This window comes from Mustela nigripes, chromosome 1 (genome assembly GCF_022355385.1).
Source record: "Mustela nigripes isolate SB6536 chromosome 1, MUSNIG.SB6536, whole genome shotgun sequence".
In the NCBI taxonomy this organism is placed as follows: Eukaryota; Metazoa; Chordata; class Mammalia; order Carnivora; family Mustelidae; genus Mustela; species Mustela nigripes.
In genome coordinates, this window is record NC_081557.1 from 53,071,427 (window position 1) to 53,091,531 (window position 20,105).

Below are 20,105 nucleotides of genomic sequence, written 5' to 3' on the forward strand. Positions count from 1 at the left end.
TGGATATCCTCTTAAAGGATGACATTTAAATAAAAAGGATTACCAAAAGTAAAAGCAAAAGCAAATGACTTAGTAATGGGAGACCAATAGTGTGAATAAGTATTGTGGCATATTTTAACATAAATTTTAAGTACCTCTTATTGCAAGAATATACCCTATAGTGAGGCAGTAGTTAAAAAATTTTAACCAGCCTTTCCATAAAACTACTCATTTCTCAGAAGTGCAGGTAGATTTCAGAAAGAGTAAAGAAAATGCCTAATTTCTTATTATGATTTAATTTGAAGCATCCTTATTTAAACCTTTTCTAGTGTCAAAAATAAAAGCAGGAAAAACTGTTAATATCAAAATTATCCTAATAATTACATGAAAGACTATTATCCAGAGTTTCTAAATACAAAGGTATCTAGACAACTGATTTTTAAATAATTTTTTAATTTTTTATAAACATATATTATTAGCTCCAGGGTAGACAACTGGTTTTTAAAAATGAACTATTTTTATTTCCTAATCAACTTTAGAGATTAATTTTGCCTTTAAACCAAGTAGCATCCATTATAAAGCAGAGAGTTCAAGGTGACTAGTAAGGAAAAAAACCAGGATCTAGAGGCTGAACCCACAGAGTTCACGGTATGGGGGAATAAAGTGAGTGGATTATCAAATGAGCTAGCTGACTGTTTTAAAGCAAGCTAAACTGGAGGGAGAGGAAGACTATGAGAGGGCAAGTAAAGGTTACAGTAGCAGCAAATGAAGATAGTAAGACCAACCAGGAGACATTGTTTAGATTTTCTCATAATGTGTACAAATGGGCATCAACGGTTAAGCTTCTGAATATTCTCTTTTAACACCTCCACCACTTTCTTAGAAGGTATGCCCGAGTGCAGGCCTCACCAGCTCTCCTAGACCCCAGTGCAACAGTCTCAGCTCTAATTCCTTTTTACTGTTACCAGGGCATGTTTTCTGAAATAAAGATCTGGTTATACTTCTCTCTCTCCTTTGATGGCTCTCTTGCTACCTGTAGAGAATAATTCAAATCGCCCAGTCACAAACGCCAAGCTGTTCATAATCTGGCTTCAATCTGTGTTGACAACTTCATCTCCTACCACTCTCCCTGTCTCATGTCCACACTTCGTCTTTGCTTGTATTTGGCTCTTTGCCTGAAATATGCTTCTCTGCATGTCCAGCCCTAAGTTATCTTCCAAGGACTTGCCTGATAGCCCAAACCCCTACCAGAAACTAAAATGGCCCTCCACAGTGTTCCTGTATTGCTCTGAATATACCATCAGTCTACCTTTCTATACCACTGGCTGATACGGCTATACTCTGACAGAGGTGAGTTCCATGTAAGGAGAGCTTCGTCTCACTCACCTTTTCTCTTCAGTCTGGTACACACTGAAGATGTGTTGTTTAGCATTAAACTACTATTGTTTAGCAATAAAATAACTGAAGAAGGTACAAATAAATACAAATAAACATAAATTGATGATCCTGATTTTGAGCCCCCTTTTAAAGACTGGATTCAACTCCAGTCTTACTTCCTCCAAGAAGTCTTCTACAACTGCTTTAAGACTACAGTGCAGTGGTAAATTGAAAAGGGAGGCATTTCTTGTAAGTCAGGACTCTTATGACACAGTTCAGCATTTCAATGCTCTTTATTTTATCGGTGTTAATTCTGTCCAACCAAAGAGATGACATGGGTAACTAGACCAGTTCTTAGAATTTTCTTGTACTCACTACATACTTAGTAAGGTATATATCCTGCACAATAACTGCACAATAACAATATATTCAGAGTAGGTTTTGATAAATATTTTAGATCAGGAGTTGGCAAACTTTTCCTGTAAAAGGACAGATAATAAATTACACATGGCAGGCCAAAAGGTTTTTGTTGTAACTACTCAACTTTGCTGCTGTAGTGTTAAAGCAGCAACAGACAATATATAAACAAATGAGCATAGCTGTGTTCCAATAAGACTTTTTGGACAATAAAATTGGAATATACAATGTTCATCTGTCATGAAGTAAGATTCTTATTTTGATTTTTTTCAATCATTTAAAAATGGAAAACAAACATTCCTAGTGGGAATAGAAAAATAAGGAGCATGCCATATTTGACCCACAGCACAGTTTGCCAATAATTACTTTAGATAGATATATTAACCTATACTGCAAGACAGTTTTACTAACAAATTCCCAAGTAAAACATTAACACACATATCACAATACCTGCGTTCAGCACGTTCCTTCTTCTTTAAGGCAACATCCAAATCCTGCAATTGTTCTTCTAATTTCTCACACAGTAGTTTCTGAAAGAGCAAAACAAGAGTATTATTTCTTTTCTTTATTTTCTTCTTAAAAGATTTTATTTATTTATTTGACAGACAGAGATTACAAGTAGACAGAGAGGCAGGCACAGAGAGGGAGGGAGGGGGAAGCAGGCTCACCGCTGAGCAAAGAGCCCAATGTGGGGCTCAATCCCAGGACCCTGAGATCATGACCTGAGCCAATGGCAGAGGCTTTAACCCACCGAGCCACCCAGGCGCCCCTATTTCTTTTCTTTACAGAAAGCTCTAAACCCAGTGCGGGTCTTGAATGCCTGACCCTTAAATCAAGAGTCTACTGACTCAGAGCCTGCCAGCTATCCCTGTGATTGTCATTTTTAACACCTTTCCACATACATTTATCCCTTGCATGCTAGCTCATGGATACCATGCAATTCTGAGAGCTGAAGAGGGAGGCCACACAGTGAAAGAACACTGAGAAGGTCCTTGGGTTTAACTACATACAGAGATGACTCAGCCTCTACTGAAATGAGGATGAGCACAGTATCTCTGCTGCGGAAACTCCCAGCCTCATCCAGAAATACATTCTATGCCTATGTTGCTGGTGGTAATCAACATTTAAAATAGCATCTGGGGTGCCTGGGTGGCTCAGTGGGTTGAGGCCTCTGCCTTCGGCTCAGGTCGTGATCCCAGGGTCCTGGGATCAGGTCCCATATCGGGCTCTCTGCTTCAGCAGGGTGCCTGCTTCCCGCACCCTCCCCCCCACCTCTCTGCCTGCCTCTCTGCCTACCTGTGGTCTCTGTCTGTCAAGTAAATAAATAAAATCTTAAAAAAAAAAAAATAGCGTCTGGCTCAACACGTTTACATGACAGTCATGAAAAAGTCTTAAGAATCCCACAACATTTTTAAGGGAGAAGGTTCTATGTACAATACAATATAATGATGCCAATCACTACTTTTAAAAAAAAGAGAATGGGAAAAAATTATACAACCACGCCACAAGGTGACTGGGTTAAAACAGAGGTGAAGAATATATCTGATAAAGCTATGATAAGCCAAGGAAATCCACTTTGATGGGAACTTCAATAAAACCCATCATTTTTAAAGTGAGATGAGCCTGGACTTGTGACAGAAAGGACCCCTTGAGTGCAGTGGCATAAAAATAGTCTGTTCTTCAGCTTCCAAAGGAAATTCACCTGAACCAAGATATAAGAGAAGTATAATCCATGTTTCTATTCACAGTAGCATCACAGTGGTACATAATTCATAATACCATCCATAAAACTGACAAGAAGGAGGTAGGCAGAAATGAAAAAGAGGATGAAACAAAGGGATAAAGAAATTTATTTCTTCCCTCATATATCATTTTAATTTGGGGCTATTTGTGCCTGTAACATATGTTAAGAAAAAAATGTATCAGAGATTATAATTTTATAAAAATTAGGTCTTCAAAAAATGCTTTGGTAGGGGAAAAAAAGGCCTAAAAGTTATTAATAAAAGGTAGTTTTTTTCAATAGTCTCAAGTTTCACAGAATTTTAAACAAAAAGGAAACAGTATATACCCACTGCTTTGAAAATGAAAAATGTTTAGTGGCCGTCAAAAAGTATTATTAATTGGAATATAAAACTGAAAGACTAAAAACAAAGGTGTTCTGGATCTTACGTGTTGGCAAGGGGGGCAGAACCATTCTCCGTCTGGGATGATCATCAGGGGAGGGCGAAGGCAGGCAGTGTGGTACCCACTGTCACAAGAGTCACACAGAAGAATCTGAAACAAACCACAAGTTAAAGTCAACCTAGTTCTATGACTAAAATTCAGTGACTCTGAAGTTAAAGACATTTCAATATTTCTTAATACTATACTAAGAAGTACCCTATATCAGAGTATCTTTATTTGCATAAAACTAAAAAAGCTCTGCTAACTGAGATCTAACACGTCATTTTTTAAAAAAAAGTAAAAAATTTTGCAATATGTTAAAATACAAAATTCAGTGAAAAATTACGTTTTTTTCTTTTTTTTTTTTAAAAAAAGATTTTATTTATTTATTTATTTGACAGAGAAAGAATGAGAGAGAGAGAGAGAGAGAGACAGTCAGAGAGGGAAAACAAGCAGGGGGAGTGGGAGGGAGAAGCAGGCTTCCCGCAGAGCAGGGAGCCCGATACGGGACTCAATCCCAGGACCCTGAGACATGACCTGAGCTGAAGGCAGACGCCCAACGACTTAGCCACCCAGGTGCCCCAAAAATTAAGTTCTTTTTTTAAAAAAGATTTTATTTATTTACTTTAGAGAGAGAGAGAGAGAGAGAAAGAAATAGCAGGAGGAGGGGGAGGAGTAGAGAAGGATGGGGAGGGAATCAAGCAGATTCCATGCTGAGCAGTGCCTGACATGGGGCTTGATCTCACGATTCAGAGATCATGACCCCAGCCAAAATCAACAACCAGATGCTCAACTGAATGAGTCACCCAGGAGCCCCACAAGTTCTTCTTTCCTTCTTTTAAGATTTTGTTTAATTTTATATATTTATTTATTTATTTATTTTATTTTTTATTTTTTATTTTTTAAAGATTTTATTTATTTATTTGACAGAGAGAAATCACAAGTAGATGGAGAGGCAGGCAGAGAGAGAGAGGGAAGCAGGCTCCCTGCTGAGCAGAGAGCCCGATGCGGGCCTTGATCCCAGGACCCTGAGATCATGACCTGAGCCGAAGGCAGCGGCTTAACCCACTGAGCCACCCAGGCGCCCTTTATATATTTTTTTAAAGTAGGCTCCCTGCCCAGCACGGAGCCCAATGTGAGGCTTGAACTCATGACTCTGAGATCAAAACCTGAGCTGAAACCAAGAATCAGACAAAGCTGACTGAGCCATCCAAGTATCTCAAGATTTTATTTACTTATTTAATTTTTAAAAGATTTTATTTATTTGTCAGAGAGAGAGATCAAGAGAGTACACAAGCAGGGGGAGCAACAGGCAGAGGGAGAAGCAGGCTCCCTGCTGAAACATACATGAGCCTTTTTATCATGAAAATTCAAACACGAAGGGACAAAGGTATGAGAATGGAGCTATACTTAGGATCATCATGTTTACAAATAAAGGGTAATAATAACTAGACCCAAGTTGTCATTTTATATTATTTAAGATGAACAATTCTCTTAAAATGTACACTCAGAAATGTTTAACTTAAAAAAAACCTTATTTTTAAATGATGTTAGATTCACAGAAGAGTCGCAAAGATAGTAGAGTTCCCTTAATTCTTTTACCCAGCAGGGGCGCCTGGGTTGCTCAGTGGGTTAAGCCTCACCTTCGCTCAGGTCATGATCTCTAGGGTCCTGGGATCAAGCCCCGAATCAGGCTCTCTGCTCAGCAGGGAGCCTGCTTTCCCCCTCTCTCTCTGCCTACTTCTCTGCCTACTTGTGATTTCTCTGTCAAATAAATAAATAAAATCTTACAAAAACATCTTTTTTTTTTTTAAAGATTTTATTTATTTATCAGAGAGAGAGAGGGGGAGAGAGCGAGCACAGGCAGACAGAATGGCAGGCAGAGGCAGAGGGAGAAGCAGGCTCCCTGCCGAGCAAGGAGCCCGATGCGGGACTCGATCCCAGGACGCTGGGATCATGACCTGAGCCGAAGGCAGCTGCTTAACCAACTGAGCCACCCAGGCGTCCCTTACAAAAACATCTTTTACCCAGCTTTCATTAATGTTAACATCTTACATAACCATGGGACATTTATCAAAATTAAGAAATGAACATTAGGGGTGCCTGGGTGGCTCAGTCGGTTAATTGCCTGCCTTCAACTCAAGTCATGATCCTGGGGTCCTGGTACTGAGCGCCATGTTGGGCCCTCTTACTCAGCAGGGGGCCTGATTCTCCCTCTTCCTCTGCTCTTCCCCCTGCCTATGCTCTTTGTCAAATAAATAAATAAAATCTTAAAAAAAAAGAAATTAACTTTAGTACATTACTATCAACTGACGAACAGACCTTATTCAGATTTCACCAGCTTCTCACTGGTGCTCTTTTTCTGAATTCAGAATGCAGTCTAGGATATTATATTGCATTTAATCATGTTTCCTCAATCTCCTTCAATAGTAATGGTTGCTTGGTCTTTGTTTTCCATGACTTTGACAGTTTTGAAGAGTACTAGATACTACATGGACTGCCACTCAGTTTGGGTTTGTTACGAGTTTTGGAGAATACCACAGAGGTGAAGTGCCTTGCTCAATGCATCAAATCTGGGGATATGTGATATCATCATGACCTATTACTAATAATATTAACCTTGATCACTTGGTTATGGTAGTACCTGTTGGTTTATATCACTGTGAAGTCACTGCTTTTCACTTTCCATACTTATTCCAGTCTAGCCCACACTCAAGGGGAGGAGAATTAAGCTCCACTTTCTGGAAGGTGGAGTAGCAAAGAATTTGGAGGTGTAAGCTAAAACCAACCACAGAAATTAATAAATTTCACCCATTAATTTTAGCACTCATCAGTGCTACATCATTGCTTTTAATGACCGTACTGTGGTGTTCTAATGATGATTACTTACTTCCCTCATGCCTTCTACTATTTGGAACTTTTCTGTAAAGAAATGTCTTTCTCCCCCCATTTGTTTGTTTGATCAGTCACTTCTTTATATCAGAATCAACTAATAAAGATTTATTTTCTTTGGCTTAGAATCTAAAACCATTATTTACTGTTCAACTTCCCCTAGCCACAGGCACTTGCTAATTCTTTCAGATTGGCTCCTTAGGACTCATTTGCATCCTTTTTTTAAGGCCCTTTTAAACTTTCTGACATTATGGGACACTCCAGGTACATCCTGTATTTTCCCTGCTCAAGTCCTTAAATTAGCCAATTCTCCTGGAAGCCTTAGTTCCTTTACTGGAGAACGGTATTTAGAAATCAACATTTGGAAGTTACCTGCATGGCTCAGTCAGTTAAACGTCCCAACTCTTGATTTTGGCTCAGGTCATCATCTTGGGGTCGTGGGATCCGAGCCCTGCACTGGGCTCCCTGCTCAGTGTGGAGTCTGCTTGTCCCTCTCCCCTTGCTCCTCCCCCTGTTCTCTCTCTCTTTCTCAAATAAGTAAATAAATGAAATCTTAAAAAGAAAAAAACAAATAAACATCTGGGTGCTGAGTGCTATGGTATGAGGCATCATTGCTTCTAGGCTCTCTCAGAGAACAGAGCTATGATATAAATGCATATAGAGCAATCCATGTATACACACAGATCTATATTAAAGCAAGCAGGAGTTCATACCAGTAACTCCAGCTCTAATCCAGTACCACAGGACGCATTCTAGCCTTTGATCTTGCTCATCTGACACTGAGAAAACTGGCTCCAATTGTCCACACTTCATTTATTTGTTCAACTGTAGTATATATGTAAAGCAGTTTCTAAATTGCTAACATGAACCACAGTGGCTGGAATGGGTAGAGGAGGGCAGTGTGATGTGCACCAGTGTGCAGCAATTTAAAAGTGAAAAGCTGCCTCCCCCCTTCTTACAATGCATCACAATTTGCTGCCACTACCCAGAACTCAATACTAAGTCACATCAGTGTTTTACTTAAGTCATACCACTGACTGATCACACAGGCATATGTGGACTAACCTAGGCACCTCCTTTCATTTATCACATTGTTTGCATGGTAAAATGTAATCTAAATTTCAAATAACAAACAAAATTAAAAGTAAACTTTTGGAATGTAATATATTTAAAAAGTGATGTTTGTCTCTATTTTGCAATAAAGATAAAATTCCGTTAAAATAAATCCTACTGTGTAAGGTTTCCAAACCTTGGCCAATGATCCATTTATTTTGACTAAAGCATCTGGAACACCCCACTGAATTCTAGACTCATCAATGAATTTATTGCTTTCTTGCTGTAAGTTCAGTGAGGGCAAGGACATGTCTTTCTAATTCAGCGTCATTTCTGTACCACTTAACACATTATAGTTGCTTGAGATTTTGATTTATGATTATCTTTAAACACTGGGCAAATGGAATCCACCACACTTGGGATCTTGATCCAATGTCACTCTTTTTTGGCATAGTAGCCAGCAATGGGATTTTTTTTTTTTTTAAAGATTGTATTTATTTGACAGAGATCACAAGTAGGCAGAGAGGCAGGCAAAGAGAGAGGGAGGAAGCAGGCTCTCTGCTGAGCAGAGAGCCCGATGCAGGGCTCGATCCCAGGACCCCAGAATCATGACCTGAGCCGAAGGCAGAGGCTTAACCCACTGAGCCACTCAAGCGCCCCCAGCAATGGGATTTTTAAGAGCAGTTATTAAAATAACCAAATAAATGAAAAGTCCTGTGTGTGTGTTCCAAGAAGGGTACAACTTTCTCCATCTCTTTAACATCATTTCTGCTCACTTCATTTTACTTCTCTTTTCCTCTCACCCCTTTGCTACTGACATCTACTGCCTCCTCAGTCAAAATGCACACTCTTGGTTTAAAAAGGTATTACAAATGGAAGGGAAAGAACACAAGTGTTAATTTTATTTTTTTAAGATTTTATTTATTTATTTGAGAGAGAGACAGTGAGAGAGAGCATGAGCAAGAAGGTCAGAGAGCGAAGCAGACTCCCCATGGAGCTGGGAGCCCGATGCGGGACTTGATCCCGGGACTCCGGGATCATGACCTGAGCCGAAGGCAGTCGTCCAACCAACTGAGCCACCCAGGCGTCCCACAAGTGTTAAGTTTTTATTGGAGGGCAGAAAAGACCAAATATCAAGTCTTCTCATGGCCTTTCTCTACACAAAGATCATTAAAAAAAAAAAAAAGATTTTATTCATTTATTTGACAGACAGAGATCACAAGTAGGTAGAGAGGCAGGCAGAGAGCGAGGCAGGCTACCTGCTGAGCAGAGAGCCTGACTCAGGGCTTGATCCCAGGACCCTGGGATCATGACCTGAGCCGAAGGCAGAGGCTTTAACCCGCTGAGTCACCCAGGCGCCCCTCCACACAAAAATCTTAACTTTCATAGCCTGATGATCATAAAAATTCTTGGAAGGATCTTCTCAGCACAATTTCAACATCTATTCTCAGAGCTAATGTCACTGTCTGCTTCTAAGCTTTATCATTTACTTGAACCCTCTGAAACTAAGGGAACAGGATAAACATTACTGATAATTTAATTTCCAGATAGACTTTAACCTTAAGGAAGAGGAAGAATAAGTAAATCACAAATAGCTTTAAGATAGCACACCAGGGTGTCAGGAACTGTATGTACTAAGCCAACTTTACATAACTTATTAAAAACAACCCATAGCAGACAGTCTCTCCTCTGCTGTCCTGCCCATCACTCCCTTATGGTTATTCAATAAACTTCTTTCTCCTTTAAAAGACAAACAAATAAAGAAACAAACAGCACTCGAAAGAAGTATGTGGTAGTATTTCCATTTTATAACAAAGCAATTAAGATACTGAGAAGAGAGCACCTGTTAAGTGGCTGAAGTTGAAACCATGCTGGTCTGGCTCCAATGCTTTTCCTATCACCCCACACTGCTTTATAAGAAAATGAGCCTTGGAGAACTAGCTCACATGAATTTTCCATATTTTATTGGATTTCGAGAAGTTTCGGCTACATAAAATTCTACCTACGTGGAAGCATCTTTCTTTATTTTTCTTTCTTTCTTTTTTAAAAAAGATTTTATTTATTTGACAGAGATCACAAGTAGGCAGAGAGAGGGGGGAAGCAGGCTCCCCGCTTAGCAGAGAGCCCAATGTGGGGCTCGATCCCAGGACCCTGAGATCATGACCTGAGCTTGAAGGCAGAGGCTTAACCCACCAAGCCACCCATGCGCCCCTTTATTTTTCTTTCTACTTAGTAGCTGGAAATTGCCTTGAAAGTCACATCTATTCAAAACAGACCAGTTGCCCAGAATTGGGCATAAAGAGAATGTTTCTTCAATAGCCTCTTTAGAAAGATCTTATGAAATGCAAAAATTATATAAACAGGTTAGGAACTGAATTTCCTGATTTAGGCTACTTTTAAAGAACTTAACTTCCTGGGTAGGTTCCACTGTCAGTATTCTTCTGAAAATACCCGGTAGAGAATTTATCCTCTACATTTGGGTTTTTGGTTTTGTTTTGTTTTTGTATTGGAACTCCCCATTTTCTAAAGTTTAAAGCCCTACTAGTTACTACTTGACTTAAATGTTACTTTATTTATTTATTTATTTATTTTTAAAGATCTTACTTATTTATTTGACAGAGAGAGACCACAAGTAGGCAGAGAAGCAGGCAGAGAGAGAGAGAGAGAGAGGGAAGCAGGCTCCCCCCTGAGCAGAGAGCCCAATGCGGGACTCAATCCCAGGACCCTGAGATCATGACCTGAGCTGAAGGCAGTGGCTTAACCCACTGAGCCACCCAGGTGCCCCTTAAATGTTATTTTAAATGTTAAGTGACTACTTGACTTAAATGTTGTTACAGAAGGCAATAAGGCTTTTAGGCCTTACCTCTTTAAAGTTGGCCCTTCAGAAATATCATTATAAATAAAAGGGAAAGAAGAAACATTTAAAGAAAAAGAACAGAATAGAAAAATTTGAATGAATTCATTGATCTGTGAGAAGAGGTTAGGAGTGTATCCTTAAGTAGAAGAAATATCTATAAACCAAGTAGAATGAAAACAGAATTATTATTGGAGAAATAGAAATTAAAGTTATTTTGTGCAGAAAAGCTGTGCAGCATTAAAAAATTTCAAATCATGATCAAACCCAGAAGAGGTGGCTACTTCAGGTAACCACAGCATGCCAGTAAGATGAATATGATTCATTTAGCTCAGGTACATACTAGCTCAGGATGGTTTGGAAGGCCACATTTTTTGCATGGTTCATCATCATCAGCTAGGATGGCTTCTTCGCTTTCCTTTTCTTCCTCTTCCTCTGAAGCTGCAGATGATTTTTCACTGTCTGAACCTTCACTTTCATCATTGCTAGAATATTTCCACCTGCCACGTGTTCGAGAACCAGTCCATCGAACTTTGCCTTTGGGTTTTACCTTGTAAAAAATTAAAAATTGGAATAATTTGGTATAATAAGAATATAAAACAAGCTTCTCATTATATGCCCATTTTTAGTCAAAATACAAGAAGAAAATGAAAAATTACTATACTTTCATTACAGATATATCTACTATTAAATTTTGCTACATATTTCCAGTATTTATTCTACTTTTGTTGGGGGGAGTTTATAATGAACATTCTATTTTGTAAGTATTTTCCCTAGTCATAAAATATATTATTAACCTCACTGTATATGACTGTATAACATGCCATCACACAGCTGTATTTGTCTAATCCTTTACTATATAGACATTTAGGTAGTTTCCCAGTTTTTCACTTTCATAAAATATGGCTCCTCATAAATATAAACTTTTATAAATCTCTGTGGTTAGGATAAATTCCTTGAAGAGGATTCTGGGTCAAAGGCCACGCACATTTTAAGGGCTCTCTAATAGAGCACTGACTATAGTTTCACCTACTGTTATATAAAAGTTTAAATTCCCATATTAGAGATGAATTTAAAAATTTTTTAAAAAATATTTTATTTATTTATTTGAGAGAGACAGAGAGAGAGAACATGAAGGAGAGAGGTCAGCAGAAGCAGACACCCCGCCGAGCAGGGAGCCCGATGTGGGACTCGATCCTGACACTCCAGGATCATGACCTGAGCCGAAGGCAGTTGCTCAGCCAACTGAGCTACCCAGGCGTCCCCAAATTAAAAATTTTTAAGGATCTGAACTTCAAATAAAAATCCTAACAAATATTAAAATCTACTATTCAGAAAATAAGTTTATAATGTTGTAAATTTTTTACTACCTGGTTTCAATCTTTTAATTAATATTTCAGTTCATTCCTACAGTAAAGTCCCTATCAAAGACCAAAATGATTCTAACAACAGAAGGAGAAATATTTTTAAAGAATTAAAAATCTAATTTCAGGGAACAAAGGATCACTTAAATTAAAAGTAGCACTTTTAATTATAACAAACTCCTATGAACTAGCTATAGATTTGTACTAGATTTTGCTTAGAAGAGTCATAGAAAAAAGAACTCTGGTTTCTAAGACTAATGATTAAATGCGGGAAGACAGACACTCTCGTACATAGTAATGTGAGAGTATACTAATGGGGCCTTTTGGGCAGGGCAATGTGGCAACAGCTATCGAAAGTTAAAATAAACACATGCCCCCTGACCCAGCAATGCCAATTCTAGGAGTCTATTCTAAAGAAATACTCACTTATGTCCAAAAGGATCTTCAATGCAGCATTGCCTGTAATAGTGAAAAATTGGAAACAACCTAAATGTCAATCAATAAGGGAGTGATTAAATAAACTGAGGTACATCCATACTATGGAATACTATGTACCCCTCAATCACCAAAAGGTAGACTACATCTACTGACATGGAAAGAGTTCAGAGACACATTGATAAGTGAAAAATCCATAGAAAAATGAACATATCCAATCTATTTTATAAGTGAATGGGTAAATATTTATGAACATACACATGAATGTATGGAAAAAGAATGGGGAAGAGATGTATCCCAACTGTTAATAATGTTTATGCAGCATTTTGATTTTTTAATCCTACAGGTTAAATATTACCTGCATAGTTTTTTTATAAAGAGAATATATATTTCCACATTGCCTGTAATAGAAAAAAAGTTTAAAAGATGACAAGATTATACAGTCTGAAATTTAGTATCTGGGGATAACTAGTGAGAAAGACATCTCGGATACAGGAATAAAGATACCTTTTTTTTAAAGTGCTCTTTATAACTTCTTTTTGGCCAAAATAAAGAGCTACACTTAGGCCAAATTATTTCTAATAAAAATTAAAACTCAGAATAGGAGAAATTTTACCTTGCTTACTTTAGAATTCGTATCCTTGTCCGTTTTTTTCAAGTTTTCTTTTTTGTCTGCTTTCTGCAGAGCTGCTGACTCTTCATCCACTTCATTTTCTCCTTCCCCTCTTTTTTTATCAGCTTTCTGGTCTCTGATCTCAGCCACTTTTGCTGTGGGTCTAGATATTCTTGGAGACCTCCTTAAAGTACGACCCACATTTGTTTTCTCTTCTTCCTTTTCTGTCTTCTCTTGCTTGGTTTCTGGTTCTAGAACTTGGGGAGGGGAATCTGGCTTCTTCTTCCTACTGGATATCCTAATTGTTAATTTGATGCCCTCTTTCTGCCTTTCAGAGGTTATCTCAGTGTTTTCTGAGGCAGCGGTTTCTTCTTCAGGAACCAGCTTATATTTAAATTTGCTTTTTTGCATAGAACCCTTTGTCTCAGAAGGATCCTCTGTGCCCGAGGTCTGGGCATTGCCCAGATGATCTGTTTCCACCCTGGTGGATTCAGAATCTTTTTTTAGAATTTCTGGGTCTGATTTTTCTAGGGGCTGACCTTCAGCAGAACTTGTGCTCTGACATTCCACCACTTCCTTTTCGGAGGCTAACTTCTCACAGTGGTCAGTCATGTTAGATGGTGCCAAAGTTTCAGCTGATTCAGCTGCCTCAGGAGAGACTGGCTTTACTGAATCTAGAGTGTGCTTTGGAACCTCCTCTGGTATTGGACTCAATCGTTGTGTGTCCTTATCAAGAGAAGTCTTTTTGGACTTCTCTAACTTTTCAAGACATTCTAGAACTTGTGGGTGCTTATCCTTTTTACTTTGGGGAGACTTCTCGTCAACTTTCAGGGTACAAGATTCAGTAGCAGATAAAGCAGTTTTCAAAGAGAGATCCTTTGCCATCTCAAGAGTCTCAAGAGAGATTTCCATTTCCGCAGGACCTGTTTCCTCCAACTGCCCTTTTTGGTTTTGGGATTCTAAGACTGATATTGACCTGTCAGCATCTTTCTCTACAGGGACCACCTCCTTCTCAAGATCACCTGTTTTCATATTCGTTAGGACAGAATTTAAGGACTCTGCTCCATTTCCCTCAACAATGACACTTCTGTCTTTAGAGGGGCTACAGCTATCTTCTTTTGTATCATAAAACCTTGTCTCCATTTGTTCTGTCTTAAAATGTTGAGTTACCTTTTCATCACTAAGTTCTCCATTTACCAGTTGTTTCCCTTCATGACCCAAAATAGTGATTGTAGAGATCCTTTTACAAGTCTCTTCCTCTTGTTTTATTTCATCTTTCAAAAACTCTTTTGTTGGAGTAACTGATTTACACAAAGGTCCTTTGATTGGACTGTCAAAATCATCACTCAGTTTAATTTCTCGTTTTTTCAGTGGTATCTTAGCCTGCTGGTCATTTTTAAGTTTCTCAGTTTCTTCAGTAGACTTCTCAGTGATTTCCTGAGAAGACCTAACATTGCCACCAAACTCTAGCCTCTCTGGCTCTAGTTTCTCCATACTACCTTTGATATCTTTAGGATCTGCTCTAAATTCCTTTACTTCGACTTTGGTGGGTTTGACATTTTCCTTGAAGGAATCACTTTCTTCTTTGATAATCCTTTTTTCCTCACTTTCTGGCAAAGGTTTTTCTAGCTTGACTATGACCGGCAGTTTGACAAGTTCCTTATCATCTTCTTTTTCTATTTTCACAGTAGCCTCTTCTAGAGCACTGGGTGTAGAACAGTTTTCTGAATCTACTGGCTGCTCTTCACTTTTCATCTTTTCATTTTCCTTCTGTTCCTCTAAAAATCAGAAAAAAATTTACATAAATCAAATCATTCAAGATTATAAAATATAAAAGGGTAAATGTAATAGATTTTCCCATTTGAAATTTCCCTCTTAAAAGAAGTCTCCTGTTAATGGACATCTGACCAAAAAAGAAACATAAAGCAAAAAACAAAATACCCCAAATCTGACAGTGAAGGAAATTACCAAACCTGAAGCAAAGCTTCTAAATATTAACACTTATTCAGAAAGATTCATGTTTCTGCTTTATACTTTTAGCTTCAGTGTTCTCAATGGAATGCAAATGTTTATACAGTTCAAATAATTTATTCAAGCTCAAGTGATGGCTCAAAAATGTGAACTAAAAATACTACATAAAACATTTCCAAAAGACCATATTTGTTTTAAAAACTGACAAATGTTCTTTCTTGTAAGTCACTGAACGCTTCATTTCATTGAGGTAACGTGAGCATGGCAGTGGAAAAATGTTTGTTTTATGCTTTACACAGATTATAAAAGTAACACAATTCTATACAGAAAACGAGACATCTGCCCACAAAGAGAGTAAAAGGTCCATAATCCTAATGCCCAGAGGCAATCACTATTACTCTTTTAGGTTACTTTGTTCTAGTTTTGTATATTTTTGACGAAGTTTCAGGATCACGGTACCCCATTTTTTTCACTGAAACACTATCACTTTCTTATGATATTTAATGCCTTTTATGAAATCAGACTTATATAGCAATCCTCAATGTGGCTATATTACAATTTACTTTATCAAATGTCAATAGTGAACATGAACATTTCAGAAGTTATTATGTTACCAACTATATATTTTTATCATCAGTTCCTCTTTTTACCTTAATTGGCTACGTATTTCCAACTTTTGTGGAGTACCTAATAGTGCAAAAAACATATTCGTAAATAGCATCATCTTTGTGAATTTCTTTTGCATTTAAAAAACATTTTTGTTTCATTTTAAGTAGGCTCCATGCCCAGCGTGGAGCCCAATGTGGGACCTGAACTCACAATCCTGAGATCAAGACCCGAATTGAGATCGAGAGTTGCATGTCTAACCAATCGAGCCACTCAAGTGTCCCAAGAGCATTTCTTTGAAAGGGATTAAACAGATTGCACAATGTAAACCAGTACTCAGAGAATCTGAGCAGAATGTTTTCACAGAATTCATTAAATACTAATTTTACCTCTATTTCCCATCATTTCACCCTATTCTAACAACTGAAAAAGCTCAGTTCTAAAGGTTGTTTTACCGGGCGCCTGGGTGGCTCAGTGGGTTAGGCTGCTGCCTTCGGTTCAGGTCATGATGCCAGGGTCCTGGGATTGAGTCCCGCATCGGGCTCTCTGCTCAGCAGGGAGCCTGCTTCCCCCTCTTTCTTCCCCCTCTCTGCCTGCCTCTCTGCCTGCTTGTGATCTCTCTCTGTCAAATAAATAAATAAAATCTTTTAAAAAAAATGTTGTTTTACCAAAGTAGTAATTTTTACAAAAAATTTTGCACACATTATGCCAAATTGATAAACCAGAATTACAATGTATTTTGGAGGTACAAAACGGAGTCAAATCGAAGGGAGAACATGTTTTTGAAAGTAAGAATGCAGAATCTTTAACAGAGTATTTAAATTATAAATCACTACTTCTTTTACTTAAGTCATGTTGCGAATACACCGTCCAAGGATCACTAAGCACCATTCAGAACCTGAAACAAAGGTCAGTATGGCTTTTCCTTCTTTACATTGTTAATGATTTCATATATACATGCCAAAAAGGAAATTAAAGACATGACAGTAATGATTTAATCTGTGTGCCTTTTGCTACCCACTGAAAAAGCAGCCTTAGTAAATTCCTGATTATTGAGATTGGTTAGCATATCAGGAAATCTAATTAAATGAACATCTTGGTTAAGAAAAAGTAACTTTAACCTAATACTAAGGGTTTACTAAACACAGTTTAATAATTCTTCTATATGTTTTGGTTCAGAAAACAACTCAGGACCTCACTATGGTTCTGACCTGAGGTAAGACGACACTTTTTTCATTTGGCAATGATGAATGAGAAAGATCTCTTCAGTGATTTCAACTGATTCCAATTTGGTAACAACATGGCAAAATAAATTGAGGAATAACATTAGTTTCAAGGCTCCTAGGTTCATGAATCCTAATTCACCTAGTGGGGAATTCCGCATATGTATCAAACTCTTTGATCCTCATTTCTTCAACTACAAATAAAACAGCTGGAGTAAGTGAACTGAAAAATTATATGTCACTGGCCTATATTTCTCCTAACCCCAAAATGTTAAATCCTTGGGATTTTTGTGTTTGGCTCAATTCCCTTCAGATGTGAGAACACTTACTTCTCTAGCTCCACTAGCTTACATACGTCACTAAAACCGCAAAGAAAACAAAATCATGACAGAAAATGAGCCTTCAAGCACAACCATAACTGGTAAAAAGATCATTCGGGTACATAAGCATCCTTAAAAAGAAACTGTAAAAGACATGCAAATGAGTTGAAGAGATGTAAAATTTGAAGAAACATAACTTAAGGTAAAAAACTCTCTTCAAAACTCACAATGGAGTTTTGAACTTGGCAAACTTAAGGCAATTAAAGAGAAGTATTATCTACAGTAGGTTTTTTTTTTTTTAAAGATTTTATTTATTTATTTGACAGAGAGAGATCACAAGCAGGCAGAGAGGCAGGCAGAGAGAGAGGAGGAAGCAGGCTCCCCGCTGAGCAGAGAGCCCGATGCGGAGCTCGATCCCAGGACCCTGAGATCATGACCGGAGCCGAAGGCAGCAGACTAACCCACTGAGCCACCCAGGCGCCCCTCTACAGTAGGTTTTTAAAGCAGATTCATCCATTTACGCAACAAATATTTACTAATCACCTACTATGTGCTTTCTCAACCTGCCCAACAATAATCACTATGGAATAAAACAGTGAACGTCCTATAAAAGTTAACTATAAAAGCCATTGCTAGGCATCTGTCCAGTACAGACATACCTCTTTTTATTGGCCTTCACTTTATAGTGCTTTGCAGATACTGCAATTTGTTCAAACTGAAAGTTTTTGGCAACCTTGCATCAAGCAAGTCTATTGGCACCATTTTTCTAAAAGCATTTGCTCACTTCACGTCAGTCACATTTTGGTAATTTTCACAATATTTCAAGCTTTTTCATTTGTTATCATGATCTGTGATCAGTGATCATATGTTGTTACTATTACAATTGCTTTGGGGCTCCACGAACCCCATCCTTTTAAGATAGTCAACTTAAGTGATAAGTGTGTGTGTTCTGACTGCTCCACCAACTGATCATCCCCCAATCTCTCCTTCTCCTTGGGCCTTCCTATTCCCTGAGACACAACAATACCGAAATCAGGCCAGCTAATAACCTTACAACAGCCATTAAGTATTCCAGCAAAAGGAAAAGTCACACATTTCTAAAATTAAATCAGAAGTTTTAGAAATGATTAAGCTTAGTAGGGTATGTCAGAAGCCCAAACAGGTGAACAGTCAGGCCTCTTACACCAAACAGTTGGCCAATTTGTGAATTCCAAAGAAAAGTATTTGAAAGAAATTTTAAAAATGCCACTCCAGTGTGCATGAGTTAACAAAAAAAAAAAAAAAAAAAAAAAAAAAAAGGAGAACAGCCTTATTGCTGATTGCAGAAAGTTTTTTTTTTTTTTTAAATTTATTTATTTGACACACACACACACACACACACACAGAGAGCGATCACAAGTAGGCAGGGAGGCAGGCAGGCAGAGAGAGAGAAGGAAGCAGGCTCCCCGCTGAGCAGAGAGCCCGATGCGGGGCTCGATCCCAGGACCCTGGGATCATGACCTGAGCTGAAGGCAGAGGCTTAAACCGCTGAGCCACCCAGGCGCCCCGATTGCAGAAAGTTTTAATGAAGAAAACCTTAGAGCTAACAGAGGCTGGTTTCTGGGGTTTAAGGAAAGCAGCTGTGGAGCATAACACAGCAGTGCAAGGCGAAGCCACAAGTGCTGATGCAGAAGCTGGAGCAAGTTATCCAGAAGACACAGCTAGACAATTCATGAAGGTGGCTACGCCAAACAACAGATTTTCAATGCAGATCAAACAGACCTTCTAATGGAAAAAAAACACCATCCAGGACTTCCACACTGGAAAGAAGTCAATGACAGGTTTCAAAGCTTCAAAGGATAGGCTGACTCTCATTAGGGGTTAATATAACTAATAACTTGAAGCTGAAGTCAATGTTCATCTACCATTCCGAGAATCCTAAGGCACTTAAGATTTATGCTAAATCTACTGTGCCTACGTTCCGTAAGTGGAACAACAAAGCCTGGAAGACAGAAGGTCTGTTTACACCAGGGCTTCCTGAATATTTTAAGCCCATTATTGAGACCAACTACCCATAAGAAAAGAGTCCTTTCAAAATACTGCTACTTGTGACAATGTACCTGGTCACCCCAGAGCTCTGATGGGAGATGGACAACTAGACGGATGTTGTTTTCATGCTTGTTTATACAACATCCATTCTGTAGCCCATGGATCAAGGCATCATTTCCAGTTTCAAGTCTTATTATTTAAGAAAAAAACATTTCAGAAGGCTATAGCTGCCATAGACACTGTTTGCTCTGATGGATGTAACCAAAGAAAACTGAAAACCTTCTGAGGAGGATTTACTATTCTAGATGCCATGAAGAACATCTATGACTCACAGGAAAAAGTCAAAATATCAACAACAGCAGTGTGGAAGAAGCTGATCCCAGCCCTCAGGGATGATCTCATGGGGTTTAAGACTTCAGGGGAGGCAACAACAGCAGATGTGGCGGAAACAGCACGAGAACTAGAATTACAAGTGGAGCCTGAAGATGGGACTGAACTGCTGTAATCTCATGATAAAACTTGAACAGATGAGGAGTGGCTTCTTATGGATGAGCAAAGAATGTGGTTTCTTGAGAAGGATTCTACTCCTGGTGAAGATGCTGTGAAGATGATTGAAATGACACAAAGATTTTATAATATGACATAAACTTAGTTGATAAAGCAGTGGCAGGGTTTAAGACGGTTGATTCCAATTTTGTGAAAGAGATTCTACTGACAGTAAAATGCTATCAAAGAGCACTGCATGCGAGAGAGAAATCACTGATGAAAGCAAGAGTCCGCTGATACGGCAAACTTCACTGTTGTCTTATA

At 38.4% G+C, this 20,105-nt stretch overlaps 1 protein-coding gene across 2 annotated transcripts in view; it reads right to left on the bottom strand.

Annotated features, from left to right (window-relative positions):
* The window catches only part of RSF1 (remodeling and spacing factor 1), a 159,593-nt gene that overhangs the window by 19,226 nt on the left and 120,262 nt on the right, over positions 1-20,105 (bottom strand). The window contains exons 6-9 of one of the 2 annotated variants that reach the window (XM_059411612.1): positions 13,160-14,925; positions 11,079-11,285; positions 3,943-4,047; positions 2,224-2,303 (exon numbers count right to left, since the gene is read on the bottom strand). In XM_059411612.1, coding sequence (XP_059267595.1) covers positions 2,224-2,303; positions 3,943-4,047; positions 11,079-11,285; positions 13,160-14,925 — 2,158 coding nt within the window. Of the gene's footprint in view, positions 1-2,223; positions 2,304-3,942; positions 4,048-11,078; positions 11,286-13,150; positions 14,926-20,105 lie in introns of both variants that reach the window. The other variant, XM_059411603.1, reaches the window with a different exon arrangement.